Genomic DNA, 23,063 nt, shown 5'->3' on the forward strand with positions numbered 1-23,063 from the left:
CTGTACGTTTGTAATTTTTTGATTCCTGCTATTACATGGTATTTAAATATTTTACAATTAATCTGCTTTAAAAGGCATGCTATTTCAGAGATGAGGCGGTATGAGTAAAGCAGCTTCAGGCCATCAGGAAACACAGTGTAGGACACAGCGGGTGGTGGAGAAGCTGTACACCTGGCCACCTTGCATCACCACGCATGGGTACAGAGACGCACCCACACTTAAGAGAAACCAGCAGTTCTTTCTATTAAGAATGAGTGAGGCTGACACCCAGCACGTTTCAGGCATTCAGTAACTGTTGAATGAAGGCTGGGCTATATTTGAAGAGGGTTTCAATAATGTTGAGAAGATTGTGATTTTTAAAGATTCTGGACTTTTGGTCTTGACTCCCCTATTTCCAGCCTATAATATATAATTAAAGAAAAGGCTACCAAAAAATAAGGGGAAAAGAGACTGATTTTTCTCAGTATAAACATGCTATTCTTTATATTTTGGACCATTAAAGATCATGTATTCTACACGGAGAGCTATAACATATATATGCACAATGCATGAGTAATAGTACAAGGACTCATATAAATACCCTTTTATACTTCAGAGACACGCAATGCTAGCATGAGAAACATGTTCGTTTCAATTTTTAACTTTCCTAGTTCATTTAAAATTCTGACCCATTCCCAACATTTTAAAAAATGCTAACAGTAATGCAAAGTTTGACCACTTTTAAGACTTTTATTTTAGACTGAGGAACTACTGTTCTCTTTTATAAAATAATTTAGGTCAATCACATTGCTTTATTCTTTCTTAAACTGGTTTTAGTTGCAATCATAAGAGTATATATACTTAAGAAAGCATATTTACTGTATTTAATTCATTATTCACACAATTCAAAGTTCACACAAAGAGAAAAAAGATGCTCTGACCCAAAGATACAGAAGTTATCCTTGGTGATTAATGAATATGACAGAGTATTTTGCATTGAAAACTATTTCTTAAAGACTACTCATAGCATATACGTAGTAATCTAAACTCTGAAACTACCAGATCTTTACAGATTTTAAAATATGCTAAGGCTGTGATAAAAACTCATTTTCTTTCACAATTCTATTTCAAAGTGATGTTAGGATACATTTTTAAATGTCTTCTTTCATCCTAATAGACAAGGAAGAAGATTGAGATTATACTTCAAAACTGCCAATGCTGGATTATTGGATTTCACACTCACTAACGATTTCGCAGGTGTCAGATAAAGTCCAAAAGAGCGCAGATGCTGATCACCTACAGAAATCACTTTCACTGGAGTCATCCTTACCATGACTATATCTCCCGGCTGGATCGTGATTTCATCGTGACTTCTGGATTCAAAGGGATACAGAGCTCGGTAATACACCACTTTCACATTCTCCTGCGCAGAAATTGTAAGTGGGCCTTTTTCTGTTTACAAAAAGGGAAGGGTGTGGAACAAAAAGAAAACATTACACAGGACACAAACGCATGACAACAAGCCAAATAACGGACGTCTCCTCTACTGCCACCTTAACATCTGACCTACATCCATCCATTCAAGGAATTTCTGAAACATGCTGAATGCCGAAGGGGAGGCGGTTCTGGTGTCAGCACATCAAACCCATTGTTAGTAAACTCTCTAAACAAAGGTCACCCCAATGCCAAGTGCAGTGAGGCTGTCTAGGGTCCCGGTTCTCGGCCTCCTGGCTTAGGCTCCAGCAGCGCACACCTGTAAAGCACCAAGACCCCTCGCCCCCCACACAGGGTGTGGAGTACAATGTAGCAAGCAGTTCGAATGCGACTCAAAGTCTGGATCAGCCAAGAAGTGCATTTGGGAGGGGACGAAGAAGCACAGCCTTCCATATAAAAAGACATAGAAATATTGATGTTTTAGGCCCTCAGTGTAGTCATATAAAACACAAGTGCGAATTTCTCCAAGAATAGTTATTACTAATAACCGCTGGTGAAGTAAGTACCTCTTCCCCTACATTTCCTTGGGTCGGGGGAGGGGCAGGAGTTTAGCCTAAGGATGGCCCCTAGATGAAAATAATTTAAATTTTAAATGAAATGAAAACTTTAAAAACGCATTGAGCAGAGGATATTTTGGATTCTGGTTTACAATAACTAATCACAGCCCTCTAAATTGTTTTACCCAAGTATTTTGACATGCACCTATTTTCTCTGAAAAGCAGTGAGGGGAAGATATTATCTTCATCTAGTCTTAAAACTGAATAATGTGCAAAATTTCCCACTAACTGAAGGAGAAAATATCCTCATTTTATACCAGGAGGAACCATAAGGAACTAATTGCCTAAGATCAAGTAATGGTGAAATTATTTTCCTATCAAAACAGAATGAAAACAGGTATGCCTTCCCGTGGCACGGGCGCTCCTGTGTGGATCAGCTGACTTGCCATTTTCCTCGGACTGGGTGCATCTGAAGGTAGGGAGGGTGTTGGACCTGACTCTGAACCTTCACTCCCATCCCTACCCACTGTGCAAACAGGAAACAAACCTTCATAGAATAATGTTCCTTTCTTTTCTTTTGTATACCAGGAAAAAGCACACTGATGATCAAACCAATAGAATCAATATAATTTACCATACAAAGAAAAAGGCAATCATTTCATTCGGCTGAGTATTATCTGCAAAGCTGTACAATATTATACAGCCACACAAGTATTTTTAAAAAACATTCTAGCTTGCATCTGATATAAGAGACATTTTCTAGCTATTCCAAAGTTTTTCATTTATCATTATCTAAAGAGGCAATTTATGATCAAAGGACAAAAAACAGTCACACTTTTCAAAAGGTCAAGAACACAGTTTTATGCAGTGCAGACTCAAGATAGTGAATGTCGCGTCAGTGCAGGCAAGGAGAAAAGCTACCACTTCCTGCCACTGAGACAGCTCAGAAACTCCCAGAGGAAATAACTGGAGAACTGGAGAACATTTTTTTGCAGGAAAGGTTACGACCTCCATTTGGAATACAGGTGTATGAATGGGGCTTCGTATTGAAACTTCATGACACTTTTGTCAGCAAAAGGCTACTGATGGCAGTGTGTTGGCAGCCAAAGGTTGATAGAAGAATTAAACGGATTCTAATGATCCTAAAGAATGAACAGCTGCACTGTCCCAAAAAAGGAGACTGACATTCTCACCTCTATTAATATAGACAGGACAGGGCCTGATTAGACATGGAAATTTCTCAAGAGGATCTGGGAGAGAAGATGATTTATTTTCTAGAATTATTTTTGACCTCTAATACCTGCGGTGGACCAGGGTGCTTGGACAGCTGGCTTAGCTGGTTCTTGGTGTTGATGGAAAAGCCGACTCAGCTTGTCTTGCATTTCCTGTTTGCCTTTCTCCTCGCCGTCCTTCTTTTTGACACTCTCTTCCCTTTTGAGTTTTTCCTCATCGTGAAGCTTTCTTGGTCGCTGATGCTCATCGTCCTGCTGCACATGCTCAAGCCACTGCTTGTCCCTTTCCTGAGCTCGTCTGTCAACAAAACGCTTGATTATAGCAAGGAAGCAACTCCAACTTAACACTGCTATTGTCTCTTTTCACAAAAAAGCTCCATCTAGTCAATGGGGTGCTAAACATCAAGCAGACTCTGTTCTTCAGATGGAGCGATCTGAATCAATGAAAGAAAAGCTCTCAGGGCTCCAATTCTGAGTGAGATGAAATCACGTGATTTAGAGAAACACAATAAGAATATTTCTGATAAAGCTTATAAAGCGATTAGAAAAATAAGAAAAATATTTCCCAATTTTAATATCGGTATATAAGTGGAGGGGGGCGGGGAGAGGTATAACACACAGAAGAGAAAGTACCTCACACTGCAAAGGAAATATTACTTAAATAAGTCCATGATCAACCAGATCACTGAAGGTACACCACATTTACATGCACGCACAAAGCTCCCCAAAACTGATGCTCAAAGCAATAGATTATTTTAAACTCTTGAGGTAGTAACCATCCGTTACTAAGCAATAATTCTTATATACTTCACTGAATTCGACTACTCCGTGTTCCTTTTTCAAAGTAGCTGACACAAAGGAATAACTGCAATTAAATCCTTGAAAATTAGGATGGCCTCGACTTGAAACCCATAGGAAAAGGCTGGGAATGATTTTTCTCTTATTCTATAATATTTTATAAAATCAGAAAATACTTTAAATGATCATACTTTAAATGAAACTAACAATAAATGATATGATGTTAATAACAATGTTAATAATAGCACATCTATTAACTACTTTAACGTTTGCACTGGGTAGATAGGTCTTATTATTATTTACAAATGAGGAAAATTAGAGATATTAAGTGACTTGTCCAAGGTCACAGAGCCACACCTGCCTTGGGTTCAATCCCAGGCAGCCTGCTTCTAGAGTCCACACCATAAACTACCAACCTGTGACACGGCCAACGCACAAAGGTCATCTCTTAGAATTAGGAAACTGCCAAGGGACCATAATATAAACAGATAAAACTTTTATCTTCCACTTAAAAAAATAGTATATTTCTACTCTGTAGAAATGTGAAAATTTAGTACAGTATAATTCTTTTTAGCTTAAATCTTAAATATTTTACCTACAATTTTCAAAACATCTTTTAAGAAAACAGAAAAAAGTTTTGGAGGGGTAGGGATGTTAATTGTTATTCATGATAACGAAAAATTTGCTAAACATTTACTACTAATAAAGCTCACCATTTACAGTGTACAACCATGTAATTTCTGAAGTCATATTTTGTGTACCATTTGCCATACAAATGTAAGCAGAAAATTTAACCTTTCTGTATTGATATTTTGTATTTATTTCTAGCCTGAGGAATGAGAAAGTTCAGTGTAGTACAGTGTGAATAATAAAAGTAATCTTATAAACTTTGAAGAAAAGGATAGAATTAGAGTTAATCAACACATTCAAGGGATTAATTCTTTGTACATAATCCTAGTCCTATCCCAAGAAAACCATAAAATAGGCCTCTAAATTGGTTTGAGACCCTACCCACCTCACTACTCACTGGCATGAAAAACCCGCAAACACCAGACGCAGAATGCTATTTAAAGCCAAAACACGTAACTGAGCTCAGCCCAGTCAAGTTAACGACTCGCCTAAAGTATCTGTTTCTTCATCCTTTTAGTCTCATCTCAATAACCAGTTTTTACAATTTATACTATATTATTGGGGTAGTTGGTCATTTTTGAGTCTTGGATTCTAAAATTAATTGGAATGTAAAAGTCAAATATCCAATAACAAAATCAGGTAGGTTAAAAAAATAAATGTCTACAGTTTACTGTTGAAACTTACAAATAAAAAACACGAATATGCAAACAAAACCATACAAAAATGTGTCTGTAATCCTAAGTAGCAGCAGTAGCAAATTTTCTCCTTTTGTACTTTTGTTTAACTTGAAGTTGAAAAAAATAGCAGAAAGAAGAGTGACACACTCAGTGCTGCTGGAGAAACCCGGGTGGCAAGCGCTCAGGGGTTCCGACTGCAAAGCCAGCACTCTGCCCGCCCCTGTTATTAAAAGGCTGTGAACTGGAAGCGTATTTTGGTCATTGGCATGCAAATGAGCACACCGAGTGTCCCAATTTCCTTGTATAATTCCATTTATCTACATGGTGGTAATTTAGGAGAGCTCTGGGAACCAACCAAACACTTCAGGGGGGACTTATATATGCAAAGATTCACATATACACGTGTATGTGTGCACGCGCGCGCGCGCACACACACACACACACACACACACACACACTACTGAAGGCTCTTTCTGGTGCACTTGGTTGAGCCAGGCAAAGAACAGTAAATACTCAAAGTTCCTTCCGGATGGAGCCACAATCCACTGAAAAGACTCACCTTTGGGCTTCTTCTTTCTGTTTTTCTAATTCTATGATCTTTCGCTCCTGTTCTTTCTGTTTCAGTCGTTCAGCCTCTATGGACTTTTGTTTCTGGAGTTGCTGTTTATTATGTATTTCTCTTAGTTCCTATAAATAATCAAGAAACAGTCTGTAATGCGTGCAATGACAGGCATTTCCACTGTTTATCTGCATGCAGCATTTCATAGTGAGGAAGCCCAGGCACTTAAGAGATAATATTTCAGATTTGAAAAATGTTAACTTGGAAAACTAACATCACTCTACATTTCAACACGACTGAGCTCCAAAAGCTGTTCAGGATTATATTTTAGTGAGCCACAACACGTGACACCATTTTCCATGATGTGCTCCAGAAGGGACCTGCTAGTGAAGGGCATTAGAGAAGCTACACTGCTCAAGACTCAGCAGTAATGATGGGCCTTACCCAGTTTTAAGACATGGTGACGATCATGAATAAATGATGAAAAATGAAATTCTCTTTCCCGGTCCTTCTACTAATGAATATCAGCATCTACTGGCTTTGAAAATAAACACACCTCTTCACACACTGTCTCCATTAAAACCTCACCTCCTGCTTATGCTATGCTGCCTTAAAACAAATGGATATCCCCCTGCTCCACCTCGATTTTCCCTCTCCCCTTGGGGACTATTTTTCTTCAAAACGTACCTCTTTCAGAGCATTTTCTCTTACTAAGTTCGTGTGTGAAGTGGTCAGCTGCACCAGACTAAACCAGCTTTCAGGTTGGAAGTTCAAAGCTATAATTTCATGATCACCACCTCGGATCCGGTTTCCTTGTTTGATACTAACCCCAGGAATAACAGTAATTTCTTTCATGGGATACTAAAAATAAAATGCATTTTATGATATTTAAAGCACTCAGGTCAGAAGTTTAAACACCCCGAGATCTGAAGAACAAAGAAATGACAGCTAAGGAAGATGTCTTCTGATTGCACGGGAATCACACGGTCACTATCAGATCCAGTCACCGCAACTCCTCTTAGTTGTGTCAACAGTAATCGGATGAGCCGAAGTGTTCAGCAGAGCCAAAAGTATATTTCCAGTTGACTTCTTGGTCTGGCTAACTGGGGTCAGTCTCCCAAGTGGACAGCCAAGGAGGCTATACGGTGAGATTTAAGGCCTGTCCTGTCTTCTCTCGCCTTGCTCTTTGGCAAGTCCAGATGGGTAGGTTTCTTCCTGCCTTAGGTGTCCACCTTCAGATTTATTTAGAGATTGAAGCATAAGGTAGAGGAAGGGTCTGTAGAAGATCCATGTTAAAATGCACTTACTCCTAGGGAATAGCCCTAAATGTTATTAGGCTAAACTTTTCTTACTAGCTAGACTGTTCTTAAGATAAAGTTAGAGTGTAAAGACAAGCATTTTGTATAGTGTGAGTGACTTTGAGAGGTTCTAAAAGGGATCAGTGAGATACGAGGAAGTTTTAACTAGAGATTAGGTTAGTGGGAGGCAGGTACTGGGGGCAGGGAAGACTGGGGTGCGAGAGGCATGAGAGAGGGGAAAGGAAGGGGTTTCAGTGGGCAACCCAGATGAGACTGGGAATACCCAGGCAGGACGCAGCAGAAAGAGACAACTCTGAAAGGCACAAATTGGATTATTCTCTATGGCAGCAGCCCTGGGCATGTGACTTCCAAATTATGAAGGGTATCTGGGACAGGAGTTTAGCGAGGGAGAGAGCATGGGAGGCCAAGAACGAAGACTGGAAAGTTACGATGAAGCCTCACTCTGAACATTTAAACTTCTAAGAGAAGAAAATCAATACCGGGAAAGAGAATTCAATTTTCATTATCCTTCTGTCACATGAGATGTAAAACTTTAATGTGTTAAAGAAAATTCAACAGTATTGCTTTTATAGTAATTTGGAATCAAGCATAAACAGTAACTTCTAATAACATAAATGAAAAATGTGATTAATATTTTGAATTTAATTTTTCAGAGACAAATGGAAAATATGGGCCAATTCCTATTATTGGAAAAATCTGCACTCTTGGCTCAACTTAATAACTACCTCTACATTACAAAATCGTGGTAAAGTGATATTGAATCAAACTCTAAATATCCTAAGAGAGGGACTAAAAAGGCAGCACCTGCACCGACAGGGACACCGGCTCTAGTCATGAGCCCAACGGTGAAAACCCTTTAAAAAGGAAGGGAAAGAAGTGACCAGAAGATTTACTTTTTCCTCCTATTTTAAAATTTCATTTTCAATCGTGAAAAATTCTTAAATAGGTTCAGAATGAATAATTTGTGGAAACAGACTATAAGTAAGAGGCACTGAACTGGGGACTAAGAAAACTGGATTCTGATCTCAGGTCCCTGGTGTGGGCCAGCAGCTGGATCACAGTAGACGAAGGTCAGATTTTCTTCCAGCTTTAAAATCTGTTAAACTCTTAGACAATGTTACATGACAAAAAAATTATTCTTTTATTTAGGGTTTTATTCTTATTGCAGGAATAAACAAACAGGTATATTCCTGTAACCTGTTTATACCTGTAAACAAAATAACTCTGAGCTGAAATTCGGTACAAAGGAGGAAGAAATGATAGGGGAGGAATAACATTCTAGTTTGATGTTCAGGAACCTGATTATATATTTTTAAAAAGTTGTTACTTCATCCAGGAAAAATGTATTTATAGGTATAGGGATAGTCAAAATATTTAACCACAGGTACTGCACAAGCACTGGCCATTTAGAATGGACACTGGCCGCAATGTACCAACGCACCAGGTAGGCCATGGGCACACATGAAGGTTCTTCATTTAACGAAGAATTATATTGCACATTTCTTTTCCATATTGGGTGCCAATAATTGGATGTTGATTTATAAATCAATAATTACAAGACATTGGGAAATAAAGCTTAGTGGAGGTACTATAAAATGAAAAGCATTAAGAAGTGAATTTAAAAAATATACGGAGAAAAAATCATGCAAATAAGTTTAAAAAAAAACAATCTTTAAATGTATCTAATACATGAAGGAAGATATTTAAAAAAATTTTTAAAGCGCATCTCTTTTTTAGTACAGCAGCATTATAGGATAGGCTGAACCTATCTTTGGAACTGTCTAAATAAGTCGCAGCTTCAAGTACCTCCAAGGAAATGGAGCTTGCAGGAGCCATAAAATAACAGATGTCAAACAAAGTAACATAAGGCTTTGGCATCTTATGACCCAGATTTGAAGACTGCACAGTTTTTCTATCATTTCCTTCATCCAATCTGCTGAGACACGTGATCAGTTGTAAGACAAGCAAGATGCTGCAAACGGGCAGGCATTCTGGGTCTTCCCCTCTTTTTCTGGGCTTGGGAGCCTCGGATGGCATGAATCAAAATATGCAGAAAATTTATGATTCCTTAGTTGATAACGTTTTTAAAAAGTTGAACTTTTGAGAAGGCAAACTATAGAATGGAATATGTACTAAAAACTAGTTAATGACTTGCCTCCTGTGCCCGACAAGGACTTTGTGGGACATCGAGTCCTTTCACAGGGGGCGCCCAGGGCTGCCCTTTCTTTCATTCCTTTTCAATGCTGTTTAAAAAACTCAAGTACAATGGCAGTTATTTAAAAGCACCCTTTTAATTCTTTCAGGGAAAACATTTTCGAGGAGACAAATTTGGTGTCATTAAATTCTTGACTTAGGGAATGAGAGAACTGTTGTTGGGAGAGGTAGCTAAGAAAAACCTGACATAAATTCTATCAACTTTTCCTGGTAGTCACCCTGATTAAAGTGATCCTGCAAATTCTACTAAATCTTGTCACAATTATTTCTCTATTATAGCTAAGATAAGAATAGAACAAATGAGAAATTACTAAGAATCAAAACTCAGTATCTCACTTGTGGCTCTTCCTAAAACTAGTATTTTTCTCAAATCAGTAACACTATAATCCCATATTTCTTGGCTGGATATTTCTCTAGCCATATGGTACTGAGTGTATAACTTTGTTGATTTTTCTTCTATGGGTTCTACTCAAGGGTATGATATGTTTTACACTAGGTATAGTGTGTAATAATTTAATATTATCGCCTAAAACCTTTCTTAATGAATAAATTATTAAGTGTGCATTCAAGAAGTTTTTGCTACATGTTACAAACAAATATATGGGAAAAATAAAAATCCAATAAAATGTATAGTATATACAAATTAAAATTAGATTTTTACCACCAATAATATCTACAGAATTCTAAGATACAGCAGAGTTTCTTAACCATGGTCTATGAATAAGCTTTGGCTCTGCAAACACTATAAAACTGCATGCAAAATTGGGGTAATTGCCATTTTTCTTGCAGAGAAAGCTTTATTTGATTCTCAAAGAGGTCTTTGATCAAACAGAGATTATAACCCATAGTAAGAAAATGATTGACAAATAAAGATTCTGTCTTGTATTAAGGTAAGTGAAAATCAGCTTGCTTTTTAACTTTATTCCTTCAACCAAGAGGGAAAAGTCACTTATTTCCTCTAAAGAATTAAGATATTTGCACCATAAAACATCTTTGGACATTCTATGGCATATAGCCAAAGTATTTCAAAAGCAATATGCTTGACAAATTGAATACTCAAGAAGATCCAACTTTTTGCCCTGAGAAATATGGCTCACTTTCAAGTTTACTAATAGTTGTTCAATGGCTATGAAAGGGGCACAGAATCACTTGAATTAAAAACTGTGACTGTCTCTTCTTCATTTAGTTTTACAGACACTCAAAAATAGATGTCTTTTGTAAGGCAATATTACTTGAAATATAGAGAAGAATCCACCTGAACAATATATATGAGATTCCTTTTCATGAACATTACTTTGCATAAAGGCTGGTGAAGGAAGAAAAAAAGTAACTAGCAACAAGGGGCCTAAAAAAGACCAGCATTTAAAGGAAATTTACTGCTAATTTGGCCACGTAACTTTTTTGAAGAATTACTCTGCTTCTGATTTTTGCTTCAGGCTGTCTTGCAAAAGAGAGACAAAAACAAACATCCTTTGATTAATTACTTGAAATTCATGGATCCAACACTAAAAATCAAAATAAGGACACATCTCTTATGTTTATAATAACGTTTGTAGCATTAAAATTAAATGGACCACATAGGAAACTGATCTAGGAATCAGCAGTGGAAATTTCAGGGTTTTGCTTTGTCTAAACCTAATACCTACGGAGGAGTGCTTATATATAAATAAACATCCCTTTATTTCTCACCCAGGGATATTATGTAGCAACAACATCAGAATTTTTAAAAGGCCTTTTGAGTCTTAAATTACAGTAACTTATCCCAGTTAAGTGGCTATGAAACAAATTGAAAGCTATTTTTAAAAGGCAATCCACAAACCCAAAGAGGGTGGGAAACCTGTACCTGGGTAGAAAAATCTGAAAAATAACTAAGTATTTCAAAACATAGAAACTGTACTGAAATCAAGGTAAATCGATACTGCATTTGTCACAAAATTATAAAATGTGTTCATTCTTGATGCATTAAAAGTGGGAGAGTATAAAAAATACATCAGTTATTTAAATGCAAAGAAAGAATATATTAATATTTAAAGACATTTGAAATATTACTTCTAAATATGAAGTCAATATTCAACCTAATAGTAAGTCCAATTCCCCAAGGCACGAATTGGCAGTCAGTGCATCCTAAGTGCTACTGGAGAGCCAAAGGGACATGCACTGGGACATGTGTGTAGTGTGGTATGTGCACATGTGTAAAAGTGTACATGTGTGAGAAGGGGCGAGGGGTTAGGTGGACAGAAAGGGAAAAAGAGCTAGAAAATCCTGTCCTCTCTGTAGTAGAAGAACTAATGAAGAATCTTCTCTCATGTTTTCCTTATGTTATCAGAAAGAGAAAACTGACTCCATTTTGTCCCGAAAGTCTGAGTTTTCCCAAAGTGTCTCAGCTTTATTTACAAAGCAACATTCCATTATTTTAAACGCCTGTCATTCTAAAAGATAAAATTGTCAAGGGGTTCGGCTAAACGAGAAAAATTAAAAAAGAAAACATTTTTTCAAAAGATTGAGCTTTGCTTTTTTCTCTTTCCCAAATCATTTTTTTGTTAAATATTTTTTAATCTCAAAAAACAAACAAAAAAACTCCCCAAAAAACAACAATTAAAAAAACCCAAGCTATAACTAAAAGACGCAACCCAATCGACCAAAAAGCCTACTGGGATGGCACAGAATCTAATATACGACATCTGTTAGCTATTTTGAGTCTTGGGAGTGTTCTAATTATTTTCCTGCATTCAAGGAATCTGTGTAAAGTTTCCACAATCACGAGTACATTGAATGAGAGAGAATTTTATTACTTCTGTGCAGAAGAGGTCTTTTCAAAACAATCATAGAGGTAAAAATAAAATTTAATCTTAAACAAAATAAGAGAGCAAACCATGAAGCAGCCAAACATTACTCTACCGATATGAGAAAACAACGTTGTTATTTGAATTCACACTGATTTCTCTTGCTGTCTCTGCATCTCCTCTTTCTGGATCTTTTTCTTTGTTTCCCTTCGCATGCATTTTTTTTCCTGACTTCTCATTCTGTTCTGCAGTTCCTTCTCCAGCTCTTTTCTTTTTTCCCCTGGTTGCTAAACATTTTGCCTTTCACTGCCTTCATAATGAATGAGCCTGCCATGAAAGCAAGTGTCTGAAACCAAGAGCATAAAAGCCTCAGTTAAGCCGAGAACCTTATTCACTATAACTAGCATTTTCATTTCAACAATTCAGTTCCTAGGAACAATTTTTAAGACAGGTATCATTACAGGCAGAATTTATATTTCCAATGGCCTCTTGTGTCTAATTTAGGAAGCCTGGATTTCCCAAGTATATTAAAGAATATAATGATGAATTCTGAATTAGTCCTACTCATATTTTGCTAATACTGTCCACTTTTGCAATAGTATACTGACTATAGTACTGCTTCCCATATGATGGAAATTGCATATAAACAAATAATCACTGAGTGTTCTGTTTCAGATTTTTGAAGCCAAGTGGCAAATTCAAGAATCTATGATGCTTGTTATAAAGACAGGACTACGGTATACAGTACCTTATCCAGACTGTAATTAGGAGCCTCCACCATCACACACACACTTTGTCAAGAGGAAAGATGCACTCATACAGCACAATTAACAGTAACTGATCACTATCAGCTTTTACAAAGAAGGCTTAGCATGTCACGGTAAAGGCTATCTTAGACACTGAGCACTCATCTGCACGGGGGGAAACTGAAGCACAGAGCTGGAGGTGGTTCATCATTCTTAGCCTGAGAAAGATGCGCGTTGCCTGAGTAGGGCATGGAGACCTTTAGAAAGAAGTCTAAGTGGATGACGCAGCCCAGGAAAACTGCCAGGCACTGCGACACTGCCCCCTCCATTGCCACTGACTGGAAGAAAGAAATGCTCACATGTAGAACGCTATTCACATTAGGACTTGTCCAGCACACACCAACTAGATGGGAACGGATAAGAACTCAACTTTTCGACATGAAACACAACACCTAGTCTCTTTATATAACAGATTCTCTTTACTTGGTATCCATTTCAATGGAGCCTTGAAAACGAGAAGCTATACTTTACAATGCTGCTCTATGTAGGTATTAAAATACAGAACATTAAGCTATTGGTGCCAAGGAAGATTTATAGAAACGACTAACATTGCCATGGGCCAGGTGAAGTCAAGTGCTACTGTCCAAAAGTCCCTATTGGTAATGTTATTTCATACCTGTTGGAACTGTAATTTTATGCCCATAACTAAGCACTCTATGTAAGAAAAACAATTAGCAGAATGACCGTGTTCTTTAGACACACAGATTCTCCAAAAAACGTTGAAAGTTTTCACTTTCCTATAAAATGAGGTAAAAAGAGAAAGTCATATATAATAACTTCAAATTGATGTTTCTAGAATATGAATATGAGAAGGCTATTGACTCCTTAGCATGATAATAGATTTGCTGCATATAGAGGACATTTTAAAAGCAGAAAATTATGGTGAACAAATTTGATCCACTGAACTAAAACTACTTTAAGAAGTATTCATTGATGCTAGCAATAATTACTGACAAAATCAATTCTTTCTGGTTAATTCACTGGTTGAACACTTTTATTTGATAATCAGAAAGCTGAAATCTCCTGTTTACAGAAGAGGCGGCATAAGTACAGAGGCTGCCGTCAGGGAGATTGGGGCACAAGAGCCTCAGTTCCTCAGTGTGCCATCGCTTCCCCCCTTCTCCCGCTCTTTCCTTTTCTACAGACGTACAAAAGCAAGGTTTATTTGCTACAGTGAGATTCCTGTTTCCTTTCTCAAGTCATTCTTGGTTTGGGGTGATAAATTTGAAAAACAACGATACGTGTCTTGGGATCATTCTGGAATATAAAAATATCACACCGATAAAGTAAATGTTTATTAAAATGCATGACAAATAGCCTTTTCTGAAAGGTAAGAATGAGTCTTCATTTCTCTGAGATTAGATAGAAACATAAAGGTCCAAGACTCTAGAGATCTTATGTTCCACGGGCCTGGACCTAGACTCGCTTAACAATCACCAACCATAACTCTAAATATGCTTTATATTTTCAATATGTTCCCACGTGTATGAAACAAACATCTATTAACCTGACTGTAAAACTAATTTTTTTTTCCTCTTTAATTAATGACTTGAGAATTTCCATCATTGGTTATCAGAACTTGGGTGAGGAGGCAGGAGTGTAATTCTTCCTGAACTGGAGGAAAAGGGAGACCCTCAAAAGAAGAATGAATCTGAACAAGGCATCTGGTAGAAAGGACTAACTCAGATTGTATGCTTTTTTTAAGGAGAAAAAAAATTACAGAATGTACTGGATATGACTTTGTGCTTCAAAATAAGTAAATGGCTTATTGCAAATAGTTTTGTATCAAAGAAACGTGAAAATTGGTTTTTGCTAAAGGTAATTGTCATGTATGGAGCGGCCACTGAACATAGGTTCAATGTTCTGGTCAACTAATTCAAATTTTTTTCACTCCATAACGTTATTTCTCCAGTGTCACAAGCCAGTAATGAGTGAATCACACTTTCTTTTTCTAGGTGAACCATCTACGTGGATATAAAAGAAAACCGCTAAGTCCTAACTTCTTTTCTGTACTCTCCAGCAGGTTTCCTTTTCGGAGAGGAAGGTTTAGGAGACAGCAAATCCACACCATCAACTTAGATGTGTAGAATGACCCGACGACCGCCAGTGTTTCACTCCCAGCCTCTAGGCAGAAGTACTTTTGGCATCGTTAGTGCTGTTAAGGCACGGCTGCAGCAAGAGAGGCGTGGAAGCAACCCTAACAGCCAGAATGCTCGCTCTCCTGGCCCACCTCATCCTATAAGAGATCACAGCTGTTAATGAACACATGCTCTCGAGTCAGAAACAAAATGCTTCGTGTTTTCCAATGTGGCTAAAACGAAGAACAGTAGGCAGGAGACAGAGACCAAATTTTAAATTTGCCTCTGAGTGGTCTCAATCGAATTATAAATCTTTTGATTTTTCAATTGAACTATTTCTGTTTTGGTTTCACCAGATTTTAGAGGAATACTAGAAGTTAATAACTGTAAGGCAATATAACACTAAGCCCTCCGAATAGGTCCTTAAATAACAAAACAACATAGCTGTAATGGCTTGTGAATTTTTTTTTAGTCTCCACATCAACGTAAAGTAATAATAGGAAACCAAAATAAAAATTAAGACAGAAAGAAATGTTCTTATTTAAAAATTAGTATATTTGGAAAAAGAGGCCTACTGGGATAAAGGGCTAAAATTAGCCTTTGTATAAGCAACTCTCTAATAATGAAGGCAGCGTTAGTCAATCAAACACAGTAAGAGTGAATCTCACCCCATTTCAAGGGTGTTCTCTCTAGCAATGGCAACAGCAATTCGAGAGCCAAAAACCATCCATAAATCATCTAGGCATTTGTAAAAACTCATTCACTAGAGTATCATTTTCTAATATGTGAACTTTGTTTTGTGAGTCAAATTTCTAGAAAAGGAAAACTTAAAAAAAAAAAATCCTTCCCTCTCCTTGTTGTAAATTAAAAAGGAATCTTAAGACAGAAATCTGGACTATTGCTTGGGTTCAGAAGATATCTGAATACTTAACAGTTTATATTCCGAGAGACTATTAAAAAGCACTGTGAGCCTGCAAATGGTATTATGTTCTTTTTGCTTGAAACAGGAGCAAGTCACAATGAGAGTCAATGTTGTCATTTCAACTGTTCTTATTCAGGAGACAGAGAACTTACATCTGTACTTCCCATATTTACACATCACATGTAATCATATACGTACAAATACAGAACATATATGTATAGCACAAACACACACACATTCTATGTTAAGCGTGAAAGCAAAGTGAAGGAAAATACTAAGTTGACTCTAACCATATTTCCCCTAAGAGCACTTTCCTGGAATTGTACAACTGAGAAAGTTCATTACCTATTAGGGGTGGAAGATGGAGGGAAACGGCAGAAATACCTCAAACTCGGATGTCTAGACAGTTTGGCCTAGAATCTCAATTCAAAGTTCAACTAAAAATCTCAAATATGCTTTCTAATTTCTTTCTATTTTTAGTAATAAGGAATAGCTTTACTTTTTTCCTAGTTTCAAAAGCTAAATTAACTTAAAGGTTTAAGTTAGAAAAGGAAAATGAATATTCGAAAAATGTGTAATATCCAATTTAAGAACGTAATTGATAAAAACACCAATATCTACTTAAATCTGAAGTACATGATCGCTGCTGATAGAAAATGAACTGCTTGCATTGTGGTATTATTATAAGGTAAGCATTAACATTCCTACGATGATAAAGTTATAAAATTAAACTGAAAGCATCAAATCAGAAGAAGGCTGTGATAACCACCTTTACATTCCCGAAGAGTTTTGGCATTTTCTTGAATTTTACTGTGTAATGTGACAAAACCATATACTACTTCTGCCAGAGACAAAAGCAATTACTCCATTAAATAATAAAAAGTTTAAAATTGAAGCAACACAATAAAGATCTACATTCAAGCACAATCCTGAAGGCAAGAAGTGGCAGAAAAATTCTTAATTTTAAAAGTGAAAGCAATCCCTTTTTAGTAGGGACATAAAACAAAGAACATAAGAAAGACAAAGCTTCTGGGGCCTCGCTTTTGGAATTCAACTTGATGCAGTTACCAACAAAGGGATGAAGATGTGTAAACATGTAATTCAAGTTAGAGATAGATGTCATGGTGGAGCCACTCACTCAGCCATAGTTCATAGATGCCAAATTCATTTTTATATTCTAAAGGAGAAAAATGCAATTTAGATTATGTAATGTTCATCTATAAATGTGAAGGCTTTCAAGAAGGCTCATGAAACAGCATAATAAATTTTTCTGCCTGGGATTAAATATCAACTAATCATCGATTTGAAAAATTAAAGGGTAGGACATACACGTAGGAGCACACACAATAATTACCTTCAGCTGATTGTTGAAAATATCAATCTCCTGTAGTTTTGATCTAGTTTCTTTCTCAACTTCATCCAGTTGGTCTCGTAGCTGCTGTCGAGCTAGTTCTTTTGCTTCTAAGGCTCTTTTGAGTGTAAGAAGTGAATCTCCTATTTTAGAAAAACATTGTAATAGTTAAAAAAAAAAAAAAAAAAGGCTGGCAGTGAGGAAAAATAGCTTTTGATGCTCCCTTTTCGCTTAAAAAAAATTCTTCTCAGTAAAAAAGGAAAAGAACAATTTAAAAAATAAAACACCTACTGTGCAAACTGTTCTGCTGAACTTGTTTTAATTGGTCATTGAGTATCTGCTTTTCTGGAATAAGTCTTCCAAGCATTTGCTGAGACTCCTAGGAGAGACGGGGGAACAACAGTGAATGGGGTGGGGGAAACTTCTAGGTGTAGATTCAACGTCCAAGCTGTCACAAGTCAGTTTTCTGGCTCCTCAAAGATTCTTCTAATCTCATCCCAAATCCTCTACGGGTGAAACGGCATTTAATCGCTAGTCAGGGCGATTCCTCCTTTCTTGCCAATGAATTCACTGTTTGCCAAACGTTTTTCACTGAAATAAAGTTAAGACAGTTATAGCTCCCTTGATATTTCTTAAATTTTTGTTGACTTACTGCCTATTTAGAAGCTTAAAAAAAAATGTACTCAGTGGAAGAAACTGAAAGCAACGATCTCAAATGCACTGGGATCAAATGCAATTGCAGCGACCCTGTTGTCTGTAAACTGACTCAGGAGTTTAAGAGAAACTATTCTGTTCTGAACTTTGATACTTGATAGGGCTCAGTAAATAACTAAGGTTTATCTACTACACACCTGAAGTTGGAAACACAAATCAAAGAGATTTTTAATAAGAATCTTAGCTGCCACGTGTTTTCCATCGCTCGAGATGGAGCTACAATTTTCAAAAGGCAGACAAAAAATCTTGAACAAACTATTTTTTAACTGACCTAAGAAAAAAGCTAAACCACACTGTACAATTTTATTTGGAGTTGTCATGGGTGACCTGTGGAATTATCCTATACAGTTTCTATACATTTCAGTAAAATGACAGCCTTTGCAGCATATAATAAGGAATACTTGACTTTGATTTTTATTTTTATCTTGATTTTTAAAAAAAGATCTGTATGTACTGATTTTGGTTTGAAAAATAAAAATGACTTAATTAAAATTTTTCATCTGAGGCTAAGAATCAGTTCCTTTCTCAAACCACCATCTTTAGATTCAGACTGGCCTATGTGTAATAAATCTTTGTGTACGATGTGCCTGAATGGTAGAAAAATTTAGCTCTACAGAGAGGATTTGGAAGCAGCTTTTCATGTGAATAATCCCTGCACACGCCCAAAATCTGGACAAAATAGAATACACAAATCAGATTGTTTTCCCCGAAAACAACTGAGCTTCTCTTACTCTCCTCAGCAAATTAAGGCAGGGCCTTTTACCTAACGCCAAAGTTTCCTCCCTGAACTAAGACAAACAATAAAGTGTCAAGACGAAGGCTGACTCAGATCAGCGAGATTGTTTTACTTTAAACATTACTTTTAAATGCCAACCCAAGTTTCTAAAATGAGTCAAATCGATATGAATGGCTACCTGACTCACTTACATAGCAAACATCTGCTAATTCCAGTAAGGAAAGGGAACCAAATCTCATTGCCTACTAGGTACCTGATTTTCTTCAAACCATGTATTAATTTTTACTTCACCACTTTTTCAGGAACCCTAATTTGTATTTGGTTATCAATACAGGAACATGCTAAGTGTCAATTTTAAATAATAAAAACATGTTTAGTCACAGCACATTCAGTGAGATAATAAATAAGCACATGGCTGTTAACTCCTACATTTTCCAAGGGAATATTTTATGAAATTTCTCATAAAGAGTTCATGAAAGACATACAGAGAGAGCTGCCATATAGAAAAGATGCATGCATTTTTTAATATTTCCAAACAATTTCTAGCACTAAACGTCTGATACTATTTACATTATATGTCTTATCCAAACATTCCAAATTGATTAGGACTTCAAAGTACATGAAACAACAGTTGACAGAACTGAAAGGAAAACAGGCAAATTTATACTGTTAGAGATTTCGACACTCGTCTCTCAGCAGCTGAATGAAGGCACAAAATCAGTAGGGACGTAGAAGACACAAACACCATGAATTAACTTGAGCTGACTGATGTTTAGGGGACGTTCTACCCAACTACAACAGAGTATACATTCTTTACAAGAGCATATGAAATATTCACCAAGACAGATCACACACTGAATCATAAATTAAGTCCCAATAAACTTAAAAGGACTGAAAAGAATTGAAACCATACCGAGTACACTCATAGATCATAATATAAATAAATTAGAAATCAGTAAGATATCTGGGAAAAAATCTAAATATTTAGAAACTAAACAGCATAATTCTAAATTCATCAATGAAGAAATGGCAAAAGAAATCAAAAAAGATTTGAATTAATACGAAAACACAGCATATTAAAAATTTGTGATATATGGCTATGACAGTGCTTAGAAGAAAGTTTATAGCTTAAAATGTTTACATCAGAAATTAGTAAAGGTCCAAATTCAATAATGTAAGCTTCCTCTTTATGAAGCTAAGGAAAAGCAAATTAAACCAAAAATAAGTAGATAGAAAGAAATAATAAAGGGCCTCAATAAATGAAATAGAAAACAGACATATCACAGAGAACAAAAAAATCAATAAAACCAAGAGCTTATTTAAAAAAAAAAAAATCAATAAAACCGATAAAGTTCTAGCTAAATTGGCGGAGTAAAGAGAGGAGGAAGAGAAGGCATGGGAGAAGGGAGAGGAAAATTTGGAGGGGGAAAGAGGAGGTACATTCTTAATGCCAGGAATGAAAGAAGTGACACCACTATAAATACTACGCTTCCAAAGAATAAGAGACTATTGTAAACAACTTTATACAGATAAATTTGATAACTTAGATAAAATGGATAAATTCATTGAAAGGTACAAATTATTAAAGCAGACTCAAGAATAAACAAAATCTGAACAGCCCTATATCTACTGAATAATTTTTACAATTAAAAGTCCTACCACACAGAAAGTTCTAAGCCCAGGTGAATGACATCAAAATTTGAAGAAGAAATACCATTTCAACACAAACGTTTTTAGAAAGTAGAAAAGAGAGAATGTTCTCCAATTTTTTTTCAAATTTACTACCCTGAAGCCAAAACTAGACAAGGACATTACGAGAAAACTATAAGCTAATACCCCTCTAAATTTAAATAAAAACATCCTTAACAATAATAGCAAATTGGATCTAGTAAAATATTTTTTTAAATGGTAATACACCATGACCAAGTGTGCTTTATCCCAGGAATGGAAGGTTCGTTTAACATTCAAATTTCAACCAAAGTAAATCGTTATATTAACAAAAGGGGGAGCGGGGGAAGAAAACATCTCAATAGATGCAGAAAAAAAAAGCCACATGACCCAATGTGACACCTGTTCATGATAAAAACTCTCAGTAATAAAGGAACGAGAGGGCAGTCCCTCAGCCTGGTAAAGGGCATCTCTCAAAAAACCTACAATTAAGATCATACTTAACGGTGAAGACTGAATCCTTCACCCCTAAGATCAAAAACAAGACTCTCACCATTTCTACTCACACAGTGCCGGGGGTTGTGATCAATGTAGTTAAGACCAAAAAAAAAAGTATATAGATTGAAAAGTAAAAAAATAAAGCTTTCTTTATTCACAGACAATGTTTATGTACATAGAAATTCTAAGGAAGCTAAAAAAAAGATATCAGAATAAATATGTTAAGCAATATTATAAATATAAGGTCAATACATAAAAATAAATTCTATTTCTATATATTGGCATCAAATTGGAAATTGAAATAACATCAAAAACCAGGAAATACTTAGGGTTAAGCTTTACAAAATATGTACAAGACTTATACACTGGAAACCACAAAACACTGTTGAGAGAAATTTATAATATAAAAACCTAAATAAAATTGAGAAATATAAGATTCAATATTGAGAAATATAAGATTCAATGAGAAATATGATTCAAAATTGAGAAATATAAGATTCAATATACAATAAAATTGAGAAATATAAGATTTAATAAAATTGAGAAATATAATTCTTCCCAAATTGATCTATAAATTCAATAAATGCCAAACAAAATTCTAAGTATTTTTGTAAAAACTGAAAAACTGATTCTAAAACTTATGAGGCAATGTAAAGGACCTGAAATTGCCAAAATAATTTGAAAAAAAAAAATTGACGACCTCACAGTAATTGATTTCAAAAATTATTACGAAGCTACGGTTATCAACAGAGTGAGGACTGGTGAAAGGATAGACATAGATCAATGGAACAGAATAGAGTCCAGACAGTTACAAACATAGTCAATTGACTTTCAACAAGCTCCCAAGGTAATTCAATGGGGAAAATGATGGTGTTTGCAATAAATGTTGCTAAAACAACTGGACACTGGTATGGAAAAAAAACGAACTTCAATCCTTACCTTATATAAAAATCACCTTTAAATGAATGATAAATCTAAACACGTAAATAAAACTACAAAACTCCCAGAAGAAAATATAAGAGAGAATACCTGCAATCTTGGGATGCTCAAAGATTTTTTAGGTGGAACACAAAAACCATGAGCCATAAAAGAAAAAAATTAGTAAGATGACCTTTATCAAAATTTAAAACTTCTGCCCTTTAAAAAACACCGTTAGAAAAAAAAAGAGGGGGAGGCAGTGGGGGGCAAGCCACAGACTGGGAGAAAATATGTGCAAGGCATATATCTGACAAAGGATTTGTTATAAGAATGAAAAACTTACAATTCCATATAATAAACAATCCAATAAAAATAGGCAAAAGATTTGTTCACAAAAGACATACACGAGAAGATACATGCCAATGCACATATGAAGTGATGCCCAACAACATTAGTCTGCAGGGAAATGCAAATTAAAGAAAGACACTTTTACACACTCCCCAGAAATGTTAAAACTAAAAAAGATGACAATACCAAGTGCTGGCAAGGATGAGGAACACGTGAAGCGCTTACACGCTGCTGGTGAGAATGCAGAACAGTATAATCGCTCTGGCAACAGTTTATGGTTTCTTATAGGGCTAAGTATACACTTATATGACACAAAAATTCCACTCCTAAAATTTAAAGCTAAGTTAGATGCTAAGAGAAATAAAACATATTTCCACATAAAAACTTGTAAATAAATGATCCCTGCAGTCGTATTCATAAAAGTCCAGAACTGGGAAGAACTCAAATATCAATCAACAGGTGAATGGATAAATAAGGAAATACTATTCAGTGATAAAAAAAAAACAAAGTACTGATTCACTCAACAATATGGATAAACCTCAGAATCATCATGCTGAAAAAACTAGCTAAGTCACAGAGTTCAAAAATGATCATCTTTCACGATGACATGCAGAACAACATCGGCGTGAATTTGATGCTCTGCCCCCAGCGCAACACTGAAACCAAATGAGATATTATGACAACTTAGTGGTCAACTCTGCATAGGCAATAAAATAAAAGTAGAACTGCTTATAGTACTCCATCACGTCCCCAACTATTCCCTATACGTATACCTCTCATACTCCCCCAAAACGCTTAAACTGTACTTCTTTATTGTCATTATCATGGTACCACCAAAGTCC

At 36.0% G+C, this 23,063-nt stretch overlaps 1 protein-coding gene and 1 long non-coding RNA gene across 8 annotated transcripts in view; both read right to left on the reverse strand.

Annotated features, from left to right (window-relative positions):
- Positions 1-23,063, reverse strand: part of LOC105295856 (intersectin-1) — a 140,188-nt gene that overhangs the window by 32,398 nt on the left and 84,727 nt on the right. For all 7 annotated transcript variants that reach the window (XM_023533878.1, XM_023533874.1, XM_023533877.1 and 4 more), the window contains 5 exons: positions 17,631-17,718; positions 17,343-17,482; positions 5,867-5,994; positions 3,271-3,500; positions 1,310-1,431 (listed from right to left, as the gene is read on the reverse strand). In XM_023533878.1, the coding sequence (XP_023389646.1) occupies positions 1,310-1,431; positions 3,271-3,500; positions 5,867-5,994; positions 17,343-17,482; positions 17,631-17,718 (708 nt within the window). The remainder of the gene's footprint in view (positions 1-1,309; positions 1,432-3,270; positions 3,501-5,866; positions 5,995-17,342; positions 17,483-17,630; positions 17,719-23,063) is intronic.
- The window catches only part of LOC111743451, a 7,501-nt gene continuing 2,162 nt past the window's right edge, over positions 17,725-23,063 (reverse strand). The window contains exon 3 of the long non-coding RNA XR_002781709.1: positions 17,725-17,930. This is a non-coding gene — a long non-coding RNA (uncharacterized LOC111743451). The remainder of the gene's footprint in view (positions 17,931-23,063) is intronic.

This window comes from Pteropus vampyrus, unplaced genomic scaffold (assembly GCF_000151845.1).
Source record: "Pteropus vampyrus isolate Shadow unplaced genomic scaffold, Pvam_2.0 Scaffold114, whole genome shotgun sequence".
Taxonomy (NCBI): domain Eukaryota; kingdom Metazoa; phylum Chordata; class Mammalia; order Chiroptera; family Pteropodidae; genus Pteropus; species Pteropus vampyrus.